General features: G+C 41.4%; 1 protein-coding gene and 1 non-coding gene across 5 annotated transcripts in view; both read right to left on the bottom strand.

Moving 5' to 3' along the window:
• Positions 1-26,900, bottom strand: part of KIAA0930 (KIAA0930 ortholog) — a 140,713-nt gene that overhangs the window by 45,255 nt on the left and 68,558 nt on the right. For all 4 annotated transcript variants that reach the window (XM_073316079.1, XM_073316071.1, XM_073316111.1 and 1 more), the window contains one exon: positions 9,729-9,877. In XM_073316079.1, coding sequence (XP_073172180.1) covers positions 9,729-9,877 — 149 coding nt within the window. The remainder of the gene's footprint in view (positions 1-9,728; positions 9,878-26,900) is intronic.
• On the bottom strand, positions 25,497-25,621 carry LOC140905652 (U6atac minor spliceosomal RNA). Its single transcript, XR_012156898.1, has one exon. It is a non-coding gene; the product is annotated as a U6atac minor spliceosomal RNA (small nuclear RNA).

The following is a 26,900-nucleotide window of genomic DNA, read 5'->3' as shown; positions in this document are numbered from 1 at the left end:
GCCCTTGTCTGGGGAGCTGAGACCCTGAAACTCCAGGTTAATTACTTTGGTTGCCATCCCAACCCCCTTCCAGAAAGGTTTGAGCAATCACTACAAATCTCACATTGACTTAGATCTATAAGTATCCCAGTTTTCTGAGCTATTGAACCTCTAAAAAAATAAAATCTGACAGGTCCCACCTTGTATTTAAACTAGGACACTCTGGTTATCTTTTACACACCTGAGGAAGAGCTCTGAAGCTCAAAAGCTTTTCCCTTCCACCACCGACGTCCATTAAAAAAAAAAATTCTCACCCACCTTGTCCCTCTCTCTAAAATCAGAGTTTGAACTATTACCATTTCTGAACTGAAATGTAAACTTTAGAGACAAACCTAATTTATCTCCTCGTGAGACAAAACAAGAGTGGAGGCCAATCTATCACACCAATACACTGACGGGAAACATTCTACACATCCCTCCTCAAAGCCAGAGAATTTTCACTTAGATACTTTCTATTTCCCAGAGTCACCAGTCCAAAACTACTGTTTGCTACTTTCTCTCTGACACTGACCAGCAAACCTGCAGAATTGTAAGACTATATGGCATCTTCCACCTTGGTTTCCTTTCTTCCCCAAGTCAACTGCTTTCAAAGCTATTTTTAATATGAAGCTAAAACACAAAAACTAGAATTCAGGAAATTATTTCTGGATTAGTGGATCCAAGTTACAGACAACTAAGATCTAAATACACATACTTTTATTTTCAGGATCTGCAGATCCGTAATTGTAGGGATCAGACTGTCATGTTTAGAGCAACAATAAGAGTCTAGAGATGAGAAAATTGAATAAAGCTAGTAGGATAGCTAGAAGTTAAATATTTACTTCTACTTAGTTTAATTGAAATTATAGATAGAAGCAAAAAGGAAGCGTTCCAGTTGTCTCATTCTAAAGAAACTGCACTTCCACAAACTCTGAAGGAGATTCCCAGTTACAAGCACTGCATTACAGGAACAAACTCTCAATGGCTGGTTTAACCAGAGGGCATGGTGCTGGTGTTAACTGCCTGTGGAACATTTTTAGCTTCTAAATTCTCTTTTGTACAGGTATTATCTGCCATTCCAGTGCCACAGGAACAAGGCAGGAATATTCTCAAATAGACAGAGAGCCAACCAAAGTTGTAGGCCGCTAAAGAAAAGATGCATAATTTTGTGCGTGCGCACACATGCACACACACACACATTATTTACATTAAACAACAATATCCAACTTATTCTCCCAATAGCATAAAGGCCAAAGGGGACACTATGTTAACTACAAGAAAAAGAAGACCTAACAGTAATTCACCCTAATAACAAGGTCACACAGCACTCCAAACACGATATCTATTCTATGGTAGTACTGTATAATGGACCATGAAGACACTTTTGGCAAAAATGACACCTGGGGAAAAAAAGGTAGTCATCAATGCATAAAAGATTAAATTCCACTTTGTCCCTGAACTTCTGTTCAAAGACTGACAAAGCAAATGCCTGCACTTTGCGTGTAGCAGGAATGAACCTTTCTCCCAAATCATCATTAAGCGAGTCTATGGGTGAAATCCTTGCCCCACTGAAGTCAGTGGGAATTTTGCCATTACCTTCAATGGGGCCATGATTTCACTCTATGGATTGGCAGCTAGCTTATTTTCTTAGAAAGACTTCTACATTATGTAGAACCTAACAAACCCACACTAAGCTCCTGAGGTGGGGGAGGAGGCAACCTATATTAGAAAAAAGTACCCAAAAATCTAGCTAGAGATTCATTTGCTTAATCTATATCTCATTAGCCAGGAGTTGGACACACAACTGAAACTCTAGGGACTGAAGGTGCATGTACTCTGCAATGAAAGACCTGTGGCTCACTTGGAATGAGGCTAGGGAAAAGGCGTGGTCCAAAATCACTAGAAACTCTTGAAAATCTCAGGGTACGTCTCTGCAGCAATTAAACACCCATGGCTGGCTTGGCTCAGCTGATTTGGGCTTGCACTGTGGGGCGAAAAACTGCTGTGTGGACGTTTGGGCTTGGGCTGGAGCCTAGGGCCTGGGACCCTTCCCCCCGCCAGGTCTCAGAGCCCATCCAAATGTCTATACAGCAGTTTTGTAGCCCTGCCGATCAAGCCCAGAGATCCCAAGTCAGCTGACCCGTGCCAGCCCTGGGTGTTTAATTGCTGTGCAGATGTACCCCGAGATTTTCAAGAGTGACTAGTGATTTTGGATGCAGGACTTTTCCCTAGCCCCATTCCCAAGTGAGCGGAGCCCCTCTATACACTCTTCTTTCTACTCCTCCACATACTCTGGGAAGTCATTTGGAGAGGAAGCTGTTCTATAGCTCAGCAGGCATAATTGACAAAAGCGAAGCCTTGGAGGACATGCAGGACTGCAAAAAGGCAGCTGCATTAGTCAAAACAGTATTAGGCTCAGGAAAGCCTATTGCAATCTGTTGCTCACATAGAGGGATATTTCCATATCTTATCTCCCAGCCTGATGGGTAAGGGGAGAGAGAGAGAACTTCACTGCTTTGTGCCTCTCTTTCCTCGCACACACTTTGTCTTGTCTGTCTAGACACTATTGCAATGCAAATAATAGATAAGTGAGAAGCTAGAGAGGAATGTGACCAAATATCTGAGAGCTCAGAATGTCCAGTGATGCATGACCAACATGTGAGGGGGAAAGAAACACCTTAGAGATTAGAAGATACTGTCAGTACAGAAATGGTCTTTCTGAAGCGTAGCTTTGGCACTGAGAAAGCTGTTGTGATTGTTGCACGGGAAAATAAGAAGTGTGTTTTAAATGCTTTGGGAAATGGAACCATTACTTCCTGCATAGGATTGAAGAGATTGTGATCAGCATGAGAAAGATGAAAAATCAATGCATTTAAGATGCTGACAAACTGTTCTTAGCTCCTGTCTTATGCTAGTATTCTGAAAACAGTAACATCTTGCTTTCATTGATTCAGTCCCTCAGTAATCTGGGTTTCAGCCTCCATAAATTTGCTAAATTGTTGTTCCTATTCTTGTACACATCTGCTAATTTAAGCATTAGCCAAGTGTGGTCAAAGGCCATGTGGTGACCAGTGTATTCACATAGGTGTAATTGACAAAACATTTGTCCTAGATTTTTACTCTAACTGTTCAATAAGCAATTCCTAATGAGTGTAAATACCAGCATATTTTATCCTCAGAGCAGCAGGGCACACACAGACTACAGCAATGGATTGTCCATTATGAGTAATTCCTTAGCCTTACTGGACTCACTCATACAGGGGTTAATACCTGAAATGGCAAATGGAATGCCTAAAATTGACATAATGTGGAAAATTATGCTATAGAAGTAGGGTAACTGATGCATTAGAGCAGTGAGACTCAGACTGAGGCTCAGGAGCTGCAAGTGGTTCTTTAATGTGTCTTCTGCAGCTCTTTGCAGCACATGATATTAAAACACTGTGTGATTTTATTATTAACCAATCTAAGTTAGTAAAAACATCCTGATTGGTTAATATGTTATTAGCCAATTGTAGAATACTTGGTCAATCATCTCTCTCTCTTTTTTTACACACACACACACTTATATATTTATTTATTTTGGGGTAATATTGATTGATAGTTCAGCTCCTGAACCACTGACGCCTGAGTATCACTGCATTAGAGAGATATGGAGGAAGTGAGATTGGAATAAGTTAATAAACAACTGTATCTCAAATTATATTTGTCCAATTGGGAAATATTTATAATGGGTGACTGAAAATAATATAATATTTCCCCATGTTTATCCCCCTCCCGTTCCTCAGATGTTCTTGTCAACTGCTGGAAATGGCCCACCTTGATTATCACTACAAAGTTTCCTCTCCCCCTCCTCCCGCCCACAGCTCTCCTGCAGGTAATAGCTCACCTTAAGTGATCACTCTGGTTACAGTGTGTATGGTAACACCCAGTGTTTCATGTTCTCTATGTATATAAATCTCCCCACTGTCTTTTCCACTGAATGCATCCGATGAAGTGAGCTGTAGCTCATGAAAGCTTATGCTCAAATAAATTGGTTAGTCTCTAAGGTGCCACAAGTACTCCTTTTCTTTTTGCGAATACAGACTAACATGGCTAGTACTCTTAAACCTGAATATAAAGTGTGGAATACAAAACTGGGCTGGTAAATGGACTAGATTGAAGATTTTCTGCCCTGAGCATTTTGCTATCATTGACATTAGAGCCTTAATTATGATATTCAAAAGCTCTGATTTGGTTGCATAAATTACATATAGACAGACAAGTTTCCGGCCTCAAAAAAAAAAAAACACTTTCATACCTGCAATTGTTAACTACTTGACACCCCATTGTGTAACTCACTGATTGAGTTCACTGATCTTTCCTCAGTGCATTTTGTTGCTTGAGAAGTGGACTGATGAGATTGTCGGAGAACTCCTATCAGCCACTTCCTTTACTGAAGCCCAACCTCGGCAGCTCTCCCCTGTCCTTCAGTCCTCCAGTGACTCACAAGTGCTGCATTTGCAGTAATTAATAATTCATGACATTTTTCTCCCCCATCAGATGGGGAATTGGGTTTGTATTTACTTCCTTCATAACAAAATTAATCTCTGCCACAGAAGCCAGGTTTAAAATATAAGCAAGCAAATTGGTGGCCCTGTTTTAACATCTAATATAGATAAGAATAATAAGACTAATAAAGGGATTTAGTAGATTCCAGTAAGATGTCATTTCAATTACATAGCTCAATCCTGCTACACTTTTATATAGTTTATATTAGGAATCCACTTAGCTGTTGCTCTTGTTTTCTTAAATTAATTTTATTTAAATTATTCAAAAATCCTACAAATGTTTTAAACATATAAAGCCACAGAAACTAATAATATACCCATTACCCACACATATTACACATATACACCTAATATTCAACTTAAAAAGCACTAAAAATGATCAAATTTAGTGATAGTGCTTTAACCCCTCATGGCCACACCCAAATTCAATCCAACAGAGAAGATATTTTATTGATCACCACACAATAAAGCTATTTCAGTTACTTTCCTAACTGTGCAGGAATATAGATCCTCAAATGAGTTTTAGATATTCTAATGCTCTCTTCTGTGATGCATTCTGATGTCACAGATAGGAGACTATCAAGTAGCAGAATTTTTATCTTCAGAAATTTATAGGATCAATAAAATGTTAGCAAAATAAAGCATGAAGGTAAATGCAGGAGGAGTTTTTGCAGGTAACTTATGTACAGTGGAAAGCAAGATCATCACGTTTTCTAAGGCTTTGAAATTCCTTTAAGAAAGTCATAGTAAAAAACTCTGGCAATGCAAACAAACAAACAATCTCTCTTTTTCATTTTCAGGTTTTACAATGAGAGTCATTTTGTCTAACTTAACATTCTCCTCTTCCAGGAATGCCAGCAGCTCCTACTCACAGCTATGACTACAACACAACTCGAAGACTCAGCAAAATATTAAGCATTTAGGCAGCACAGCTGTCTGTGAACTGATTCACACACACACACACGTGACTAATCCCTTCCCACATTCTAACTATGCAGAAGGGCTGGTGAGTTAGTGGGGAGGCAAAAATGCAGAATCTTGCTACTTGTTTCTGTGACTGTGATTTTCAGCCAGTTCTTTGGAACTGCCAGAAGTTACAACTTACACTAGATTCTTCTCCCTACAGCCCCATAGATTGCTTAAAAACCCAAGCCCTCATTGGTTAGTAAGGTGAAGTATTTAAAAAAGAGTTTAAATTAACAACGATATGAAACAAAGAAATTGCCGTCTCTGTTAGATGACATCTGGGCTCAGACTGATGATACAGTCTGGCAGATGGTGGAGGAAATTTTCACAGTGAACAAGGGATTTAGACACACAACTCTTGTGAATTTCATTGGAAATGTGTGTGCCTAAATCCCTTTGGCTCTGAAAATCTCAACCAACCTGTCTCCCACAACAGCCAATACTTGGTACTTGAAGGGGAGATAGTACAAAGATAGCACTCAAATTCTGGAGGCCCATTAGTATACAATCTGTGGGGCTACATTTCTCTCTATTTCTGAAGATGGAGCACCAACACTGGTAACTTTTATGCCTTCAGGAAGATTAGCTGTTTGGGCAACTAAGTTACATCTAATTGGCAGTGATTCCAACACCACTTATTTATTCAAATTTACGCCAACCAAGAGAGCACTGACGTCCAGCTCTGGGCACCCTTGACAAACTCAATACATACAATTAAAGTATTAGTCCTTCTCAGTCCTACCAGAGATGTGGTGCACATTCCACGTGGCAAAGAAGAATTCAAAGGCAAATGGTTTAATACAATCTGGCACTGATGACATACTGCTGCTTCAGGTTTTACTTTGGTCTCGTCCTTGGTGAGTTGCCAAGAAAGCCATGCTACGATTTCCCTTAATACCCTGAGATCACAATTTCCCTACTGTCTTATATAGAAAAATCAGAGAAGTCTGTAAATGTACCAAAATGCAATTCTTTAAAAATCTCTATTGCAGGGAGAAGTGGCAGAGAGATTGTATCATTAATGCAGGGGTTCTCAAACTGGAGGTTGGGACCCCTCAGGGGATCGCAAGGTTATTACACAGGGGGTTGCGAGCTGTCAGCCTCTACTCCAAACCCCACTTTGCCTTCAGCATTTATAATGGTGTTAAATGTATTTAAAAGTGTTTTTAACTTATAAGGGGGGGGGGGTCGCACTCAGAGGCTTGCTATGTGAAAGGGGTCACCAGTACAAAAGTTTGAGAACCACTGCATTAATGTAAGCCATTATACTTAAACCAAGGGCCTGATTCCATTTATACTAAGGCCTCTTTACATCACTCCTGTAGTAAAAAAGGGGTTTTAATGTAAATGTGTTAAATTTTCACTAAATTATACTGGCTGGTGTAGGACGGAGTGGGAAGTGAGGGTTTGTTTGTTTTTTTCCCTGATCTTGACATAATGGAGTATTGAACAACTGAGAGTCAGAGGGTTTCCCCTTAAACCACTAACGCTCTGTTAAATATGAAAAAAGGTTTGTTCTAAGTTACCCTGATTTCTCTGGTCATGATAGATGGGTCCTATGATTTTGGTTACAGAGATTCTGAAGACTAAAGCCTTAGAAACTTGATACGATGAACTCTTGCCATAAATAAAAAAGCTGTTACTCAAGAGTCTAATTCTCTTTCCTGGGATAGAATCATAGAATCGTAGGACTGGAAGGGACCTCGAGAGGTCATCTAGTCTAGTCCCCTCCACTCAAGTATTATCTAGACCAGTGCTACTCAAAGTGGTGGCCCACGGACCGTGCCAGTCCATGAGCCACCGGCTGCTGGTCTGCGCGTACATTGGAAAAAAAATTGCCCGTCTCCCACATCAGACAGCTTGAGAAGCACTGATCTAGACCGTCCCTGACAGGTGTTTGTCTAGCCTGCTCTTAAAAATCTCCAATGACAGAGATTCCACAACCTTCCTAGGCAATTTATTCCAGTGCCTAATAGAATCAACATCCTAGATTGAACACCATGAGTAAATCCCCAGGATTAGAGAAATAATTTCTGTCCTGACATGGGCCCTATCAAGAACTTATTGTATGTACACACACAGTAGAAAAGAGTGGAATGGGCCTGTTTTCAAGAGTCAGTAGCTAAGGAGAGTATGCAATTTGGAGGTTGGCAGATTTAAAATGCAGTTTAAAATGTGACTGATGTTGAAAACCCAATCTTTGTCTAGTTCTCCCTTGCCTTTTCATATCCAAATAAATAGGAGGTACTTTTACAGTCCCAGTGATGAGATGGCAATCAGGGACTGCAGACAGTTGTCTGTCTTTCACAAGATAGTTGACAAAGCTGTGAAGTCAAACTAAAACTAGACCAACCATAAATCAAGATTAAAAGTAACAGATCAATGCTTCACTTCACGAGACAGGCTCAATAACCCCATATAAGAAGCAGTTGAAACCACCAAGCAACACAAACCTTCATTTCAAACAGGAGCCTACAGGACAATTTTGAAAAGAACTCGTAAGATATGTGAGCCCACAAGACCTTCTAAAGTACTGCAATATCCCCAAGAGGAAACAGCCTATTTCTTAGAGCTTGACAATATTGAAGCATACAATGTACCCTTTGCTCAGTGTGCCAGGCTTCCGCACACACAAGTTCTTATTTCCCACATCAACCATTGTGGTAGGCAGTTCACTAAGACTGAATTTGAAATAAGGACTTCTACTTATGGAAAAGCCTCACAGATCAGAAATATTTATGATTGCAATTTTGCTTGGGGCTTCATTTAGCCTGATATAAGCAAGGGGTTATTTGATCTCCTAATCCCTATAGGAAAGACGAATAATTTAAAAAGCTTTAGGAATTAGAAAATAGCTAAGTATACGTATGTGAATGAAACTGTTCAAGTGGACAAACATTAAAAGTGATTCTTCTTTCCCATTGGGAAGAATAAGAGGTCAAAAGATCCACATTTTGACTAGGCTAAATGAAGCCACAATCTTGTGTTATGCAGGATAGTAATACAGCTGTGGAATTTCAAGGGTTCAGGTAAGGGTCATTTATTAAAGCATAGCTTCCCTCCAAGAGCTACAAATCTCCAAAATACCCTATCCTAAGTCTTCAGTGAAGACTACCAGACATCAGTTTAATCAGTAACTGTTGTTCACCTAAGATGTTGAACTTAGGGTCTTTTTTTGTCTAGTAGCTCTATTGATTGAAGACACTTTACCCCTCTTCCCCTATCTTCAAAAATTAGAAAAAAAAAGTCCCAAGATGCCCTCTGGCCAAAATTCCCTCTCTCAACAAATAGGTTTTGATGCCTGAGGTTCTGTCTACTAGTTGCTTATACATCACCTCATCGCTCCTTTACAGCAGTTCCTAAGGTTCTGCATAAGTCATTGCCGAGTGTCTAATGGGTACAATATTGGATTGTCCTGGTATGTATGGATGCATCAAACCAGCACTACTTTGGTGGTTGGCTCTCTCTCCTTCTGTAGTATTTAAGCTTTCATTTAAAAAAACAAAAAACAAAAAGAAAGTTTCTACTCCTTATAGTTGCAAAAAGGAACCTTCTGGATGTGAACCAACACTGTGCTATTTTCCTGAGTCTGCAGACTGACAGACACAATAGCTCCACCAGAAATGTGAACTACACTCACTCATCTCTTTGGGGTATTAACTCTGAAGCCTACTGACACCATTATTGAAATCCATGTTGTTAACTAAGATATTTCACTGCAAGCCAATTTCACATTAACATTTGTTGTGGGCAGAACTTGATTTTTCCCACCCTCAATTTACAGTATCCCTGCAATACTTCAGACAAGCAAGGCACAGCAAAAAGCCAATTTCTGTGCTAAATGGGTGAAAAATATATTCCAGTCTACAATATACAGTAGAACATCAGAGTTACAAACACCTCAGGAATGGTGACTGTTTGTAACTCTGAACAAAACGTTATGGTTGTTCTTTCAAAAGTTTACAACTGAACTTTTACTTAATATAGCTTTGAAACTTTACTATGCAGAAAAAAATGCTGCTTTCCCTTTATTTATTTTTTTGTAGTTTACATTTAACTGTACAGTATTTGCTTTTTTTCTTCTTCTTTTGTCTCTGCTGCTGCCTGATTGTGTACTTCCCAGTTCCAAATGAGCTGTATGGTTGACTGGTCTCTCTGTAACTCTGGTGTTCATAACTCCAAGTTCTGTTCACTCACCTTCTTTCCCTCTGTACTATCGCCACTAACATAGGATAGCTTTCGGCGGACATAGAAGAGCATATCGTCCTGCCGGGGGGCCAATTTCTCCATGAAATAAGTAGAAAACATCCAAGTCCAGAACACAATGCGATCATCTTTGAAACAACCTAAGGGGAATAAAACAGGAGAATTAAGACTTGTAGAAGACACCCTGTCACATTTGATTTTACTTTATACTATAGACAGCATGAGTTTGAGTGTTGTGGGACCAAGCGTGATCCTACTGAAGGATTAGTTGTATGGCTTAAGGTAACATGTTTAACTCCTGTGTGACACCCATGCCAGATGTTTAGCTGGTGTAAGTTGGCACAACTCTGATGACAATACAGATAGACAACACTTTACACCAGCTGAGGATTTGGCCCTTAAAGTTTCTCTCTATTTTTCCAGCTGCTCTGGCGGTGTCATTGGAAAAGATAGGGCCAAGGCACCAATCTAGAAGTCATTAGAGAAGCACAGAAGGGAGTTAATTTCAAATGCAGCTACCACCACCATTTGCCAGAGTTTATTACTTCAATCTGTCAGCTTGCAATAGCCTTACCATACGTTGGCAGGGGAGTGTGATAAGCACTGCAGAAAGTGAATTATTTAATTATCTTTCTTTAGCCAATTCGTATTAATGAGCCCATACCTTGAAGGTACCCTCTAATGCATCCCACATTTGGAAAGATAAAAAACTGATTTGAATTTCTAATGGGAAAGAGACCAACCCTTCCCACCAAAAACCCAATCGACCACAGAGCTTAGGTTTTCATGACAAATCAAGAAGTATAATTAAGTTACATGGGGAATCAACTTTTCCTTGAGTGGGGGATAAGGAGGGTGGGAGATGAAGGGTAGCAAAGTCCTCTTGAATGCAGAAACAAGAACTGCTAATGACATCAGACTGTGAAGTCTCTTGCTCCTACTAGTTCTGATGCCACAAAAGCACGGGAGAAGGAGTCAGGGGTGGGGGTGGGGGAAGAAAGCAGCAGCATGAGACTCAGTCTCTCAGATCTCACTGGGAGAAGGACTCACAGCTGAGGCTGACTTACAATTTTGTGAAGCTATTTACATAGTTAAATACAATAAAAGGACAAAGATACTACAAGAAGCCCCTTTTCAGCCCCACAGGGCCCAGTTGCTATCTGAGTTCTTGCCTAGCCATGTTTCAGAGTAGCAGCCGTGTTAGTCTGTAACTGCAAAAACAATAGGAGGACTTGTGGCACCTTAGAGACTAACCAATTTATTTGAGCATAAGCTTTTGTGAGCTACAGCTCACTTCATCGGATGCATAGAATGGAACATATATATATATACACACATACATACACACACACACACACATATAGAAAATATGAAAAGGTGGAGTAAGAGGCTAATTAATTAAGATGAGCTATTATCAGCAGGAGAAAAAAAACATTTGTAGTGATAATCAGAAGAGTACCCAGAAGTCACCTACTACCAGGCCCTGCAGACAGGGTGGGGGCAATTCGGCAGCAGATCTTTCAGTCTCTCTCTTCCTCATCGGCAGCACTTCGTCGGCAGCTCAATTGCTCCGCTTCAGTCTTCCGCGGGAATTCGGTGGCGGGTCCTCCTGTCTCTTCTTTCTTCGGCGGCACGACTTGGGTTTTTCTTTTTTTTTCCTCTTTGCTGCTTGGGGTGACAAAACGAACTTTTTCTTATGGAAGGGGCCCCCGAAATTGCTTTACCCCAGGCCCCCTGGATCCTCTGGCCAGCACTGCTCCATCTTTTCATATTCTCTGTATGTATATATAGCTTCTTACTCTATGTTCCATTCTACGCATCCGATGAAGTGAGCTGTAGCTCACGAAAGCTCATGCTCAAATAAATTGGTTAGTCTCTAAGGTGCCACAAGTCCTCCTGTTCTTCTTGCCTAGCCAAGTCCTCGAGCACAGAAAGGGAAACAGACGCTGCATCCTCTCATGTGGTGGCTGGTAGTGAGGCAACTGTGCTTCTTCAGCACTCCTTGGAGTTACCAGAGGGCCTAGCACGGGGTGGCCAATCTATGGCTCCGGAGCCACATGCGGCTCTTCAGAAGTTAATATGCGGCTCCTTGTACAGGCATCGACTCCGGGCCTGGAGCTACAGGTGCCAACTTTCCAATGTCCTGGGGGGTGCTCACTGCTCAACCCCTGGCTCTGCCACAGGCCAGACCCCCAACTCCACCTCTTCCTGCCCCGTCTCCTGAGCCTGCCGTGCCCTCGCTCCTCCCCCTCCCCAGAGCCTCCTGCACGACACAAAACAGGTGATCGGGAGGTGTGGAGAGGGAGTGGGAGGCATTGATTGGCGGGGCTGCCGGTGGGTGGGAGACACTGGGAGCCAGGGCAGGAGCGGAGAAGCTGATGTGGGGCTGCTGACATATTACTGTGGCTCTTTGGCAATGTACATTGGTAAATTCTGGCTCCTTCTCAGGCTTAGGTTGGCCACTCCTGGCCTAATAGGTGCATGAATTGTGGCTCTCTACCACTTCCATCTGCCCTCAAAGGTGGCACCCCAGTGATGTGCCACAGTCCAGCTTCTTAACTGCTTTGCTGTCCTCTGGAATGAAAGACACTATACCAAGAATTGTTACTGGTTCATAGCAAAGAAACAAAAAACCCCTGAAGTGGATACTACAGTTACTTTTAATTAATAGAAACAACCACCTCTTTGTAGATTTGTACCCCACAGCTATCTTTCAATGTAGCACTTTCGCCTAATAGCAGTATACTGCATATATGGAATACACAGCAATTTCTGTAGAGAAGCACAAAATCAATCTTATTCAGTGAGACATGACACTTATTTATGGGGCTATCTGAATTAAGCTTTGAGAGAGTTTTTAGTCAATTGCAAAGAAAGGTGCCATCTCCCATAACAAAAAATTATTTTTCTAGGACTCTGGTCACCATCTTCCAGGCTTCATAAGGGACCAGTCAGTCTTTTAATCCACAAATGTTGTTCAGCACATTTTCCTACCTCATTATATGTGCATTTAATATTTAGATGAGAGACCTTTCTTCCCATTCTTAATTAATGTAGCAGGCAGGGAGATTAGACTTTAAAATCTTTAACCAGAGAAACAGCTGACCGGAGAGACCTTAGATTTCATTTCCAGCTAAGTCCAAGAGCAACAGTTCAAACGAGAGGAAATTTCACTGCAAGACCATTCAGAGAATACATCAATCATCATCAATAAGGAAGCCACAGCATTTGTAGGAAATATCTACTGTGTATTAAATGTGATAACCATCATTAATAAAGAGGCTGAGACAGAACAAAGAAACCAGGATAGTCAAAAAGTTTTCAGTAATTTGGCACATTCTCAGCCTTGCTGCAATTGCAAGTGTGCACAGCAACAACACTTGGCCTTGTGTAAAGTTTGAGAGACATTTAATAACAAGCAATAATACACGTCAAGGAACTATGACGTGATCGGAATAACAGAGACTTGGTGGGATAACTCACATGACTGGAGTACTGTCATGGATGGTTATAAACTGTTCAGGAAGGACAGGCAGGGCAGAAAAGGTGGGGGAGTAGCACTGTATGTAAGGGAGCAGCATGACTGCTCAGAGCTCCGGTATGAAACTGCAGAAAAACCTGAGTGTCTCTGGATTAAGTTTAGAAGTGTGTGCAACAAGAGTGATGTAGTGGTGGGAGTCTGCTATAGACCACCGGACCAGGGGGATGAGGTAGATGAGGCTTTCTTCCGGCAGCTCACGGAAGCTACTAGATCGCATGCCCTGATTCTCATGGGTGACTTTAATTTTCCTGATATCTGCTGGGAGAGCAATACAGCGGTGCATAGACAATCCAGGAAGTTTTTGGAAAGCGTAGGGGACAATTTCCTGGCGCAAGTGCTAGAGGAGCCAACTAGGGGGGGCGCTTTTCTTGACCTGCTGCTCACAAACCGGGTAGAATTAGTGGGGGAAGCAAAAGTGGATGGGAATCTGGGAGGCAGTTACCATAAGTTGGTTGAGTTCAGGATCCTGACGCAGGGAAGAAAGGTAAGCAGCAGGATACGGACCCTGGACTTCAGGAAAGCAGACTTCGACTCCCTCAGGGAATGGATGGCCAGGATCCCCTGGGGGACTAACTTGAAGGGGAAAGGAGTCCAGGAGAGCTGGCTGTATTTCAAGGAATCCCTGTTGAGGTTACAGGGACAAACCATCCCAATGAGTCGAAAGAATAGTAAATATGGCAGGCGACCAGCTTGGCTTAATGGTGAAATCCTAGCGGATCTTAAACATAAAAAAGAAGCTTACAAGAAGTGGAAGGTTGGACATATGACCAGGGAAGAGTATAAAAATATTGCTCGGGCATGTAGGAATGATATCAGGAGGGCCAAATCGCACCTGGAGCTGCAGCTAGCAAGAGATGTTAAGAGTAACAAGAAGGGTTTCTTCAGGTATGTTGGCAACAAGAAGAAAGCCAAGGAAAGTGTGGGCCCCTTACTGAATGAGGGAGGCAACCTAGTGACAGAGGATGTGGAAAAAGCTAATGTACTCAATGCTTTTTTTGCCTCTGTTTTCACTAACAAGGTCAGCTCCCAGACTGCTGCGCTGGGCATCACAAAATGGGGAAGAGATGGCCAGCCCTCTGTGGAGATAGAGGTGGTTAGGGACTATTTAGAAAAGCTGGACGTGCAAAAGTCCATGGGGCCAGACGAGTTGCATCCGAGAGTGCTGAAGGAATTTGGCGGCTGTGATTGCAGAGCCATTGGCCATTATCTTTGAAAACTCGTGGCGAACCGGGGAAGTCCCGGATGACTGGAAAAAGGCTAATGTAGTGCCAATCTTTAAAAAAGGGAAGGAGGAGGATCCTGGGAACTACAGGCCAGTCAGCCTCACCTCAGTCCCTGGAAAAATCATGGAGCAAGTCCTCAAAGAATCAATCCTGAAGCACTTGCATGAGAGGAAAGTGATCAGGAACAGTCAGCATGGATTCACCAAGGGAAGGTCATGCCTGACTAATCTAATCGCCTTTTATGATGAGATTACTGGTTCTGTGGATGAAGGGAAAGCAGTGGATGTATTGCTTCTTGACTTTATCAAAGCTTTTGACATGGTCTCCCACAGTATTCTTGTCAGCAAGTTAAGGAAGTATGGGCTGGATGAATGCACTATAAGGTGGGTAGAAAGCTGGCTAGATTGTCGGGCTCAATGGGTAGTGATCAATGGCTCCATGTCTAGTTGGCAGCCGGTATCAAGTGGAGTGCCCCAAGGGTCGGTCCTGGGGCCGGTTTTGTTCAATATCTTCATAAATGATCTGGAGGATGGTGTGGATTGCACTCTCAGCAAATTTGCGGATGATACTAAACTGGGAGGAGTGGTAGATACGCTGGAGGGGAGGGATAGGATACAGAAGGACCTAGACAAATTGGAGGATTGGGCCAAAAGAAATCTGATGAGGTTCAATAAGGATAAGTGTAGGGTCCTGCACTTAGGACGGAAGAACCCAATGCACAGCTACAGACTAGGGACCGAATGGCTAGGCAGCAGTTCTGCGGAAAAGGACCTAGGGGTGACAGTGGACGAGAAGCTGGATATGAGTCAGCAGTGTGCCCTTGTTGCCAAGAAGGCCAATGGCATTTTGGGATGTATAAGTAGGGGCATAGCGAGCAGATCGAGGGACGTGATCGTTCCCCTCTATTCGACATTGGTGAGGCCTCATCTGGAGTACTGTGTCCAGTTTTGGGCCCCACACTTCAAGAAGGATGTGGATAAATTGGAGAGAGTCCAGCGAAGGGCAACAAAAATGATTAGGGGTCTGGAACACATGATTTATGAGGAGAGGCTGAGGGAGCTGGGATTGTTTAGCCTGCAGAAGAGAAGAATGAGGGGGGATTTGATAGCTGCTTTCAACTACCTGAAAGGGGGTTCCAAAGAGGATGGCTCTAGACTGTTCTCAATGGTAGCAGATGACAGAACGAGGAGTAATGGTCTCAAGTTGCAGTGGGGGAGGTTTAGATTGGATATTAGGAAAAACTTTTTCACTAAGAGGGTGGTGAAACACTGGAATGCGTTACCTAGGGAGGTGGTAGAATCTCCTTCCTTAGAGGTTTTTAAGGTCAGGCTTGACAAAGCCCTGGCTGGGATGATTTAACAAGAATTGGTCCTGCTTCAAGCAGGGGGTTGGACTAGATGACCTTCTGGGGTCCCTTCCAACCCTGATATTCTATGATTCTATGATTAAACTTCACATTTAGCAGAGAGCAGAGAACAGAAGACAGTACAGGCACATATCATGACTCACTAAATGTCCCACAGAAATCTGGGCTTGTTATATCTCTTGGCTTTTGAGTGCTTTATTTCACTGTCTTAACACTGAATTAAATGTTATGGGGCTTTGTATTTAATTTCTCTGATGTTTTACAGAAATGAGTGAGGATGAGGAAAAATGGAGGTGTCATGTACAGTCAGCTTAAAAAAAAGTTCTAATGTTTATCACTTGGAAAAAACAAAACTTTCAAACTTAGTTTTCCTTCATCAATTAAATCTATATAACAAGGCAATTTATACGACTATAAAATGTCAGTCCAAACTTGTAACTGAGAAATGGAAATTGGAACTCGGTATACACCGATATCATGGTGATGGGCTTAGTATAAGAACCTAAAATGGAACAGAATGAGTTTTTAATTAACTAGCTATATGTACGTGTCTCCCTTTGACCTTTACTAGATGGATGAAGAGATGTTCAACTCATATTCACATGTGTCAGAGGCCTAAAGGTGCTATGAGCTGAAGGAGAGTTTTCCTTCAACTCAAGCTGTAGGAATCTGTGCTTCTGGAGTAGGCAGATCCAGATGCTTTCTTAGAGTGGTTTTTATACAGGTCAATAAATACATGCAAGCAGATGTAGGTATCTAGGTAAGTGGTCTAAATAACTAAATACACAGTGTCTTCTGGTGTGGTGTAACTCTATACAATGTTGTACTTAAGTTATCCTTGCAATATTGTTCTATCCAGTTCGGAGATCATGTTTTTGGATCACAGTTCAATCTCTGTTGCAGCTGCGAAATTCTGAGTCGACAACATTCAGTGCCATGTGTCACACATGTGTTACAATAATATATAACCATTAATGTATCGTACCAGAACGATGTCTAGGTAGTTATTGCGATGCACTAGTATAAATGGGAGAGGTGCAGAGAAAAGACCAGGCCTGGGGATTTGCACCAGGAACTCCTCAGGGTAGAATATTTACAATATTTACAGGACAAGAGGGGAGAGGAGATGAGCTTGACTTATTAAATTGATCATCCCTAACAAGAGAGGAAACTGTCAACTTCCTTTTGTGTAATAATGCTGCTGCAATGAAACGGTTATCCACAGAGCCACAATGGAACTTCTCAGGAAAAACTGGTGACACAGAAACAAGGGAATGAGGTGGTGACTTTACAACTCCACCTGAGATTTCTGGCAGATTCTGTGTCCTGGTGAGCTGTGCTCAAAGTGGGAACAGGAGGGAGAAGGATGAAGGAATGGGAGCAGAAGTGTCTTTTCAGAGCTGCCCCATCTCCAGTCTAATTAAGAGCAGCCTCAGGGCTGTTCTAACTTCTCTTTGGCTGTAATGACCTCTAAAGGATTGTGGCAGCCAAAAATAGCTGGAATGCAACAGAATTACAACCACACCCCCCATGTCAGGGGTAAGAGGGAGGCTGGTGTAAAATCTACCATAAATGCAGTGGAATTAATTGTGGGGGAGAGCTCATTGCTCTTAATCATTGACTTTTCTCTCCTTTTAAATTTTAATTTAATGCCAGAAAGTAACAGACCCTTTCAAGTTCATCTGCAGCTCATTAGCTCTCCAATTTATTCAACAAAAACAAAAGCAGCCTATATGGCAACCATTATTTCAGAAATCCACAGCTGAACGTTAAAACCTTGGCAAAGTTGGGGGCCTTCTAATTACCTGCACAAAATTGCTTTTTAAATATTGTTTTGGGTAGTTCATGCTTTTGAAAGGTGTCAAGCCCAGGAGACAGAAATCCTCTTTTAAAATACAGAGAATAGAGACAGCGCAGGCCTTGACTGGTCATCCTCCTACCAAAGTGCCACAACCTGCCCTTCAGGGGTCACCTCTAGGGGGTCAAGAGAGTAGCTGTCATCAATATAAAGGGAAGGGTGAACCCCTTTAAAATCCCTCCTGGCCAGGGGAAAAACCCTCTCACCTGTAAAGGGTTAAGAAGCTAAAGGTAACCTCGCTGGCACCTGACCAAAATGACCAATGAGGAGACAAGATACTTTCAAAAGCTGGAGGGAGGGAGAGACAAAGGGTCTGTCTGTGTGATGCTTTTGCCGGGGACAGAACAGGAATGGAGTCTTAGAACTTAGTAAGTAATCTAGCTAGATATGTGTTAGATTATGATTTCTTTAAATGGCTGAGAATTAAGCTGTGTTGAATAGAATGGATATTCCTGTCTGTGTGTCTTTTTGTAACTTAAGGTTTTGCCTAGAGGGATTCTCTATGTTTTGAATCTAATTACCCTGTAAGATATTTACCATCCTGATTTTACAGAGGTGATTCTTTTTTACTTTTATTAAAACCCTTCTTTTCAGAAACTGAATGCTTTTTCACTGTTCTTAAGATCCAAGGGTTTGGGTCTGTGGTCACCTATGCAAATTGGTGAGGATTTTTACCAAACCTTCCCCAGGAAGTGGGGTGCAAGGGTTGGGAGGATTTGGGGGAGGAAAGACTTTCCAAACAACGCTTCCCTAATAAATAAACCCAGATAAACGTTTGGTGATGGCAGTGGAAGTCCAAGGGCAAACTTGGGGAAGTTTTAATCTAAGCTGGTAAAAGTAAGCTTAGGAGGTTTTCATGCAGGTCCCCACATCTGTACCCTAGAGTTCAGAGTGGGGAAGGAACCTTGACAGTAGCTCTCTCTCCAAGCCATAGACTAATCCTGCAAGGAGCTGAACAACTGTAGTAGAAGGCTCTCTGCTCCTAGGAGGATCAGGCACTTAACCCTTGGCACCTCTGCTAACAAGTTCATCTTGATACTTATACTGCTTTTTGTTAGTCTCTAAGGTGCCACAAGTACTCCTTTTCTTTTTGCTTTTGTCTAGTTGGCAGCCGGTATCAAGTGGAGTGCCCCAAGGGTCGGTCCTGGGGCTGGTTTTATTCAATATCTTCATAAATGATCTGGAGGATGGTGTGGATTGCACTCTCAGCAAATTTGCGGATGATACTAAACTGGGAGGAGTGGTAGATACGCTGGAGGGGAGGGATAGGATACAGAAGGACCTAGACCAATTGGAAGATTGGGCCAAAAGGAATCTGATGAGGTTCAATAAGGATAAGTGCAGGGTCCTGCACTTAGGACGGAAGAACCCAATGCACAGCTACAGACTAGGGACCGAATGGCTAGGCAGCAGTTCTGCAGAAAAGGACCTAGGGGTGACAGTGGACGAGAAGCTGGATATGAGTCAGCAGTGTGCCCTTGTTGCCAAGAAGGCCAATGGCATTTTGGGATGTATAAGTAGGGGCATAGCGAGCAGATCGAGGGACGTGATCGTTCCCCTCTATTCGACATTGGTGAGGCCTCATCTGGAGTACTGTGTCCAGTTTTGGGCCCCACACTTCAAGAAGGATGTGGATAAATTGGAGAGAGTCCAGCGAAGGGCAACAAAAATGATTAGGGGACTGGAACACATGAGTTATGAGGAGAGGCTGAGGGAGCTGGGATTGTTTAGCCTGCAGAAGAGAAGAATGAGGGGGGATTTGATAGCTGCTTTCAACTACCTGAAAGGGGGTTCCAAAGAGGATGGCTCTAGACTGTTCTCAATGGTAGCAGATGACAGAACGAGGAGTAATGGTCTCAAGTTGCAGTGGGGGAGGTTTAGATTGGATATTAGGAAAAACTTTTTCACTAAGAGGGTGGTGAAACACTGGAATGCGTTACCTAGGGAGGTGGTAGAATCTCCTTCCTTAGAGGTTTTTAAGGTCAGGCTTGACAAAGCCCTGGCTGGGATGATTTAACTGGGAATTGGTCCTGCTTTGAGCAGGGGGTTGGACTAGATGACCTTCTGGGGTCCCTTCCAACCCTGATATTCTATGATTCTATGATTCTATGTAGACAAATCCAGTGGGAAGGACTGAGACCTAACTCATTTCACACAACCATGAGACGGTAACAAATTTCTATCATTCTTCTCCTTGGCTGGACTTACATCAGACTTACAGAATAAAGAGGCTGTGTAAATACCATTGACAAGCTGGAGGATATTTAATGAGACACTTGCTAATTCTAAAAGCACTGGAGACTTTGAAAAATTTATTATGGGGCTATTGCTTCTCCGACTAAAATTTATGGCAAAACTCTCACTTTAACAGGAACAGAACTGGGCCCTTTATTACAATGGAATTAGATCAGCGATTCAAGAGAACCAATTCCACGCACAGTACAGAACACAGCATGAGAGAGCTTAGTGAGAACACTCTGCCACTAATAGATTTTGCTTCTAAATTAACAAAATGGAATTAGGAGTTCAGATTATAAATCTCAATATACCAAAAGTCAATTATATGATTATGAGACCTGTGTAATAAATAAATCCTAATTACAACAATTCATTGCAATGATTCATTTGCATGGATTTTACTCTTATTATAGACAAGATTTATGTCAGCTGGTATGCAGTCAATGTATCCTTTTACCTGTATTAGATTTTATATCAAGTATTCATTTGAGAGAACTGGCTCCAGACCCATATAATGACAGGTTAGGAATTGTTTATAATTAATGCTTTCAAAAAGCAAAAAATCACTGGCTAAAAAGAAATGTCAGAATATATATATTTGCTTCAAAGGAACACTTTTTAAAAAAAGGTGATTTCTATTTGGTTGATAACTACTCTGTTGGCAGTTATCACTTATACAATAGAGAAGAAAAATAATCTCACTCTGATCTGGTGGTTTGAGCAAGGAACTGGGAGTCATGTCTCCCGGGCTTCATCCCCAATTCTGCCATGAGTTACTGTAAACCGTGGGACATAAGACAAGTCATTTCACCAATCTGTGCCTCAGTTTCATCATCTGTAAAATGGTTTAGTAATAGGATTTTACTGAGATGTTTGAAGGTTAATTGAATTATTTGTGAAGCTCTTCAAGATTTTAGGATTAAAAGCAGTCAAGACATGTAGGTGATTTTTATTACACTTCATTTTGGTTTTGAGTTAGCAAAGCGCTCTGCAAGTGATGAACTGCTCTTTTAGTCATATATTCTCAAAATATTCAAATTTAACAAAGCCCACCCTGGGCTATAGACACTCTTTGTATTAAAAAGGTACAACTAGTACAAAACCAGAATGGCACATTTGTCCCGACCGCATACCAGACATCAGCTAGTCAGCAGATTAGAAACCAAAAGCACCCAGGCTTCCCTCCAAAGAGCTCACCCCAATCACTTCTGCGATCCCAAAAAGACAGACTTTGCAGCAATCTCAGAAGATCAAGAAAATCAGGACATTTCAGACCATGTGGGAATCACCAAAATGAGAGGCCTTCACAGAGGATATCTTGCCAATCGCTTCTTCTCCGATATATCAAGGAGCATGGGCATGAACACCTCTACCAATCCTAACCATGATAATACAGCCTGGGAAGAGAAGTGCCCGCTCAGGCAGGAAGGTCCGAGCCACTTTTAAAAAAGTTATACTTCACCAGAAATATCTCATCCTTCTTCTGGTAAAAATGTTGGTAGAAAAGCAAGAAGGACAGACTAGTGGCTAGTGGGCTAGCCTAGACCATGCAAGACCCATGTTCAATTCCTTCCTCTGCCAAAGACTTCTTGTGTGACCTTGGGCATATCACTTAGTCTCTAGTGCCTCCCTGCCCATCTGTAAAATGGGAATACCACCATTGCCTTACCTCACACGTGCTGCAAGGATAAACACATTAAAGATTATGGGGTTTTTAAATAGTACATTAATGGAGTGCCATATAAGCATCTAAGACAGATAGACCAATTTTCTTTGAAAATGAAGAAAATCCATGGGCTCATCCAAGTGTAAAAATATATATCTTTCAAGTTTTAAAAGTATAATGTAAGATTATGTAGATTTGGAATTTGAAGAGTTCCACTCTGCAAATTATATATATGTGTGGCCCCTTTAGTAATGAGCACCATCAACACTCACTAACTACAGTAGATGTTGAGGGAATTCAGCACTGTGAACTCAAAAAAGAGAGAGAGACTGAAATAACAAGCAAATATTGCAATAAAGAGAGTGAGCATTAATTTTTTCCCCTGGGTTGCTCTGGATTTTTCTTCTATCTAATCATACCAAATAATTGAAAGAAACACTGAACTTATTACAGGAGCTTCCAATACCGAGAGAAAAAGATACTGAATAAATGAGCAGAACATGAGACAGGTTTTCTTGTGCTGCAGATCCTGACTCCAGTATTTGACTTTTCATGGATGTTCCACTGACGTAAATGGAAGATCCGTACAGGAAGGGAAAACAGAATATTAATAAAAATATGAGAGGATAACTTTGCTTAAATTAGACCAAGTGTTTTTCAAACAGTTCATCACATTTATGGGGAGTCATGAGACACTGAAAATTTTATTACCATCTAAAGCAAAGAAAATCTTGCTCCCTGGCTCTCCTCACATCTTTACCCTTCAAGGTCAAGTATTCGCTGTCAAAATACATCCACAACAATAAGCCTATGTAATTGATCATTGATACTTTTATTTTTTTTACTCTTACTTTTACAGTAAATGGAAAGGGGTTCCCAAATGTTTTGATTTCAAATAAGGGTCACCAACATGAAAGGGTTAAAACACACTGAGCTGGGGTAAGCAATTAACTCTGCAGCAGTTGCACCATGAACACCTGATTGCCAATAGATGGTAATTGATTTTCCTGTATTTGTCACCTTTCTAAACATGACTGCATGGTGCTCAGATTGCTGTGACTCCATTTTTACAGCTGTCTGAATTCAATATATTCTCTCTAGAATCCATCGGTAGTTTTCAGTACACACCTTAAATGTAATTGCTCTGGTATTGCTAGATAACTTTTGATTTGAAATAGCATGTGAGCCTGTGGCCCATTATCACTGTGGCCATTAAGATCAACTACAGGTGGTGTCCTTCCTGTGAAAAGGGAGAGGGGAAGGATATATGCATCTTTTCGTTCTAGAATAGAAAACCTCTCCTGCTAAGCACTGTAAATACTGCTGTGATCTAACATTTCCAAACAAGACTAAGGCTTCTAAGGGCTCATCTACATAATGGGGTAATGCACTATGAGGGATGGGGTGGGGGGGGGGAGTGATTACGAGAGCACACTAATGTACTGTGCATTAATTGGTCCAGGTAGACCCTGCTGATGCACACCAAAGATTCCCTAGTGTGCTTTAACATGGTGCTGTTTATATGTTAAAGCGCACTAGGGAACCTTTGGTGCGCATCAGCAGGGTCTAAGTGAACCTATTAATGTCCAGTACATTAGTGCACTTTAGAAGCCAGACTACAGTAGAGTGCATTACCTCACCATGTAGACAAACCATAAAAAACTTCTGAGATCATCTTCAGGTGATCACTTCAGAGTAATATTCTTAAAATTTAAAAGTGACATCAAAATCAGTGAAAAGTAAGGTTCAGTTCTGCAGAACTAAATGGTATCTGAAAAAGGAAACTACATCCTGGAAACAAACATCCTTCCCTATGCCACTGCTAATTTCCTTCCTACATAACGCAGCTACAAGTGAAGTTTGTTCACCTTTGTAACAATCACACCCATCTTTTGTATTTGTAAGTCTCCTATCACCAATCACATGCCGACCCACTCACTCAACTCCCAAAATAATGGTATTGATATTGCATAAAAGAAAAAAACAAAAACATGAAAACCCAGGATTCAACTGAGACTGCTCAAGACCACTGAACAGTCACCACATAGAAACAACTTTTGGTTACTGTTACTGGCCTTGGCTAGATTTTTACCAGACATCTAGGTAGTAACTTTGGGGCCTAATCCTACATCCATTAAAGTCAATAGCTCAGAGTGCCCATCCTTTAATGAATGGTAAAAAGTACCTTATCAAAACAGTGATTCACTGGAATCAATGAGAGAGAATGAAATTTACATCCCATCCATCTGCCATTTAATTACAAAACTCCTTCTGGATCAATATGAATGTTGACAATCTCTCTCACTGGGGGGCTTTGGCAGGAAGGTGGTCCAGAGGTATCAAACGTGGAAAGAGAGGATGGGGGTTTCCATTTTTTCATGGATATGCAGAACCCTGTTAGTGTGCATTCGACTAACAGAAGAGCATCAGGATTACAATTTCAAAGCAAAGAAAAACAATCTGAAAAGGGTGAGACACTCTATAAGCTACGATTGACAGCAATTAATTTTTCATTAAAATGAATATATTATGGGTTGGGTTTTGTTTTGGTTATTTTTTTTTATTGATTTAGCTGTTTATCATGATGTTGAAGGAATTCTATCAACAACAACATGTCTGTTTCTAGAAAGCATCTAAGAAATGCTGCCATCCCCTGAATTCACAGTTGTATTTGGTATTTTACGAAGTACACCCATCAATTTAAACAAGGGAAACAGCAGCCCAGTAAGAGGGAGAGAAGGCTGGGGACAGGGGAATTTGTTTTTGTTTTAAAGAGTGGGGGAAATCCCACTACAAATCACTTTCTGATATTGTCCCTAAAAAGTCCCCTGACCTACTGATGATACACACATTAGTTTAATGCAGGTATTTTAAACAAGGTATTCTAAACAAGAAGTATTTTCTTAAACAGAGTTCATTCTTAATTTCTCAGTTGAACACAATGCTTTAAAAAAACTTGATGAAAAAATAAGAAATGGATTTTTTCCCCTATTTTTAATTCAAAGACAAGAATCCAGAAGGAGAATGAATGACTGAATTGTGAGATGGAAAGATTACTGGAAATATTAACTGAATTCACTGAGCCAAGACACAAACCTTATTGTAAGCGTGATCAGATTTTGCAATCTGCTCTCATGACTGCTACTCAAAATTCAAACCCTGTTCTAGCACCTACATGCATATAAAGTATGGCACTCAGTAAGCAGACACGGTTGTAATAGACAATTAGTTATAGTGGTTGAAAAACAATTTATCAAGCAAACAGATTAAATTTGATACACTTTTCCTCTGGCTGCAACAGACACATACACACGACTTTCATTCACGGTGATTGCTCCTGTGTGGAGCCTGGGAGCGATGGCTTGGTACATTAAACATATACTCTGCAAGGTCAAATCTTTAATATTTTATAAAGGTATGATGCAAGGGAAGTGTATGAACGGGCTGTTTCAGTCAAAAAATAAAAAGGAATGGTAAATGGCAAGCAGTGAGACATGAGGGATACAAAACCACAGACAGGGTAGTCAGTTATTCAAATACTTGTGAGAACAATAAAAGCCTGTTTTTTTTTTTTTTAAATCTACAGTAAAGGTAGCAATTAGAATTTTGCTCTCAGCTGCAAAGGAAAGACTGAGCCAAACTGCTTTCAGAATGCTCACCACTCACATCTTATCTTCTTGTTAGACCCATCCAAGCAGAAAGAAAGCAATAAGCATTCTCGAGAACAAATCACACAGCACATAAGAAGAAGGCAGGTCTCGTGGGGAAGGCACTGGACTAATGTGCAGGAAATCTGGGTTCAGTCCCTGGCTCTGTCACAGGCTTCTTTAGTGATCTCAAAAAAAAAACCAACAAAAAAAAAACCCCACAACTTGGTTAGATGCCACGAAGTAAGTGGCAGTGCCTTAATCATATGCGTGTTGTAAAGGTCACTAGGACCTCTTCCATCCTTATCAAGGGGAGTGCTAACCTTCTCTCCTTTCATACAACTCAAGCAAGGCATTTTATCTGGCTGCGCCTCAGTTCCAAATCTGTAAAAATGGCGGTAACAATACTTCCTTTCTCCCTCTCTTTGGCTGCCTTGTTTATTTAGATTGTAAAATGATCAGAGCAGGGATATTCTTTTCACTTACTAGGTGTTTGTGCAATACAATCACATTGGGGCCCTGATCTCAGCTATGTCATTGTCATATAGACAATAAATATTAAAGAATAAAATTATAAAATAAATAAGTGCAAGGAAAGACTTGCTTACTGAACAAAATCAACCACCCAAGGCAGTATACACTAAGAAAATACTCTACAGTCTCATTCTGCCCTTTCATTCCCTGGGGGACCTTGCATTGATGTCAGTGACAAAGCAGCATGCCAGACCAAGGCCCTTTGTAACTGAGGACACACACACACACACACACACACACACACGCGCGCGTCATTAGTTGGTACGAGATGCTGAGAAGTTTGGGTCCCCATTTGTGGCAAAGCAGTCATCTGAGAAATGTTGGGTACTTGGGAAATACATGTGAACATTTAAAAGCTCTTAGCCTAAGGCGACAAAGGACTGGAGATCCTCCATGGATGTCCTCTAGCTGCCAGGCTGGGCCAACAACAAAAGTTCACCTACAGGCACAGGATGGGCGAATACACCAGTACTCAGATGGCATTCAGCTTTGGGAGCCTACTGTTTGGATGTTATCTGGGAACATGTGAATTCAGAAAAATGTAAAGACAAAATAAGAGGGCTAAAATGTGAATTGCAATGGCAGCTTCAACACCACAAGGCAGACAGAGGAGAAAGTATATTTTAAAAAGTTATTACAGGCATGGTTGCAAAATGGCTGAGTCACAGATCACATGATTAATGACCAAATTCAAACGATGTCCTAATTGGAGGTGTAAGTAACATAGTAATAAGTGGATATAATTTAACCACAATGAAGAGCAGTAAGGTAGGACTGTTATACAGGTAAGTGACAAAAAGAAAGGAGAAGCTGCTTCATTGTACACCTTCTTACACTCTCCTTTTGTTGGCTTTTTTGCCATAACTCCACACTTCTGGCACCACCTCGTGGTGTAAATTGCACCCATTTACCTTCAACGTACACCAATGTGCAATTTACTCCACCATTTATAGGTCACCTCTGGATTTGACCCCAAGAGTGTCATGGCATGAGACTTAAATGTACCCCAAGCCTCTACGCTTGTTTTGTCACCAAGCACTTGGAGCTGATAGTATCAGGAAAACAACTGAGAAATATGTAGCCAAATAAG

The sequence above is a fragment of the Lepidochelys kempii genome, chromosome 1, assembly GCF_965140265.1.
Source record: "Lepidochelys kempii isolate rLepKem1 chromosome 1, rLepKem1.hap2, whole genome shotgun sequence".
NCBI lineage: Eukaryota > Metazoa > Chordata > Testudines > Cheloniidae > Lepidochelys > Lepidochelys kempii.
This window is presented reverse-complemented; position numbering and strand designations above follow the sequence as displayed.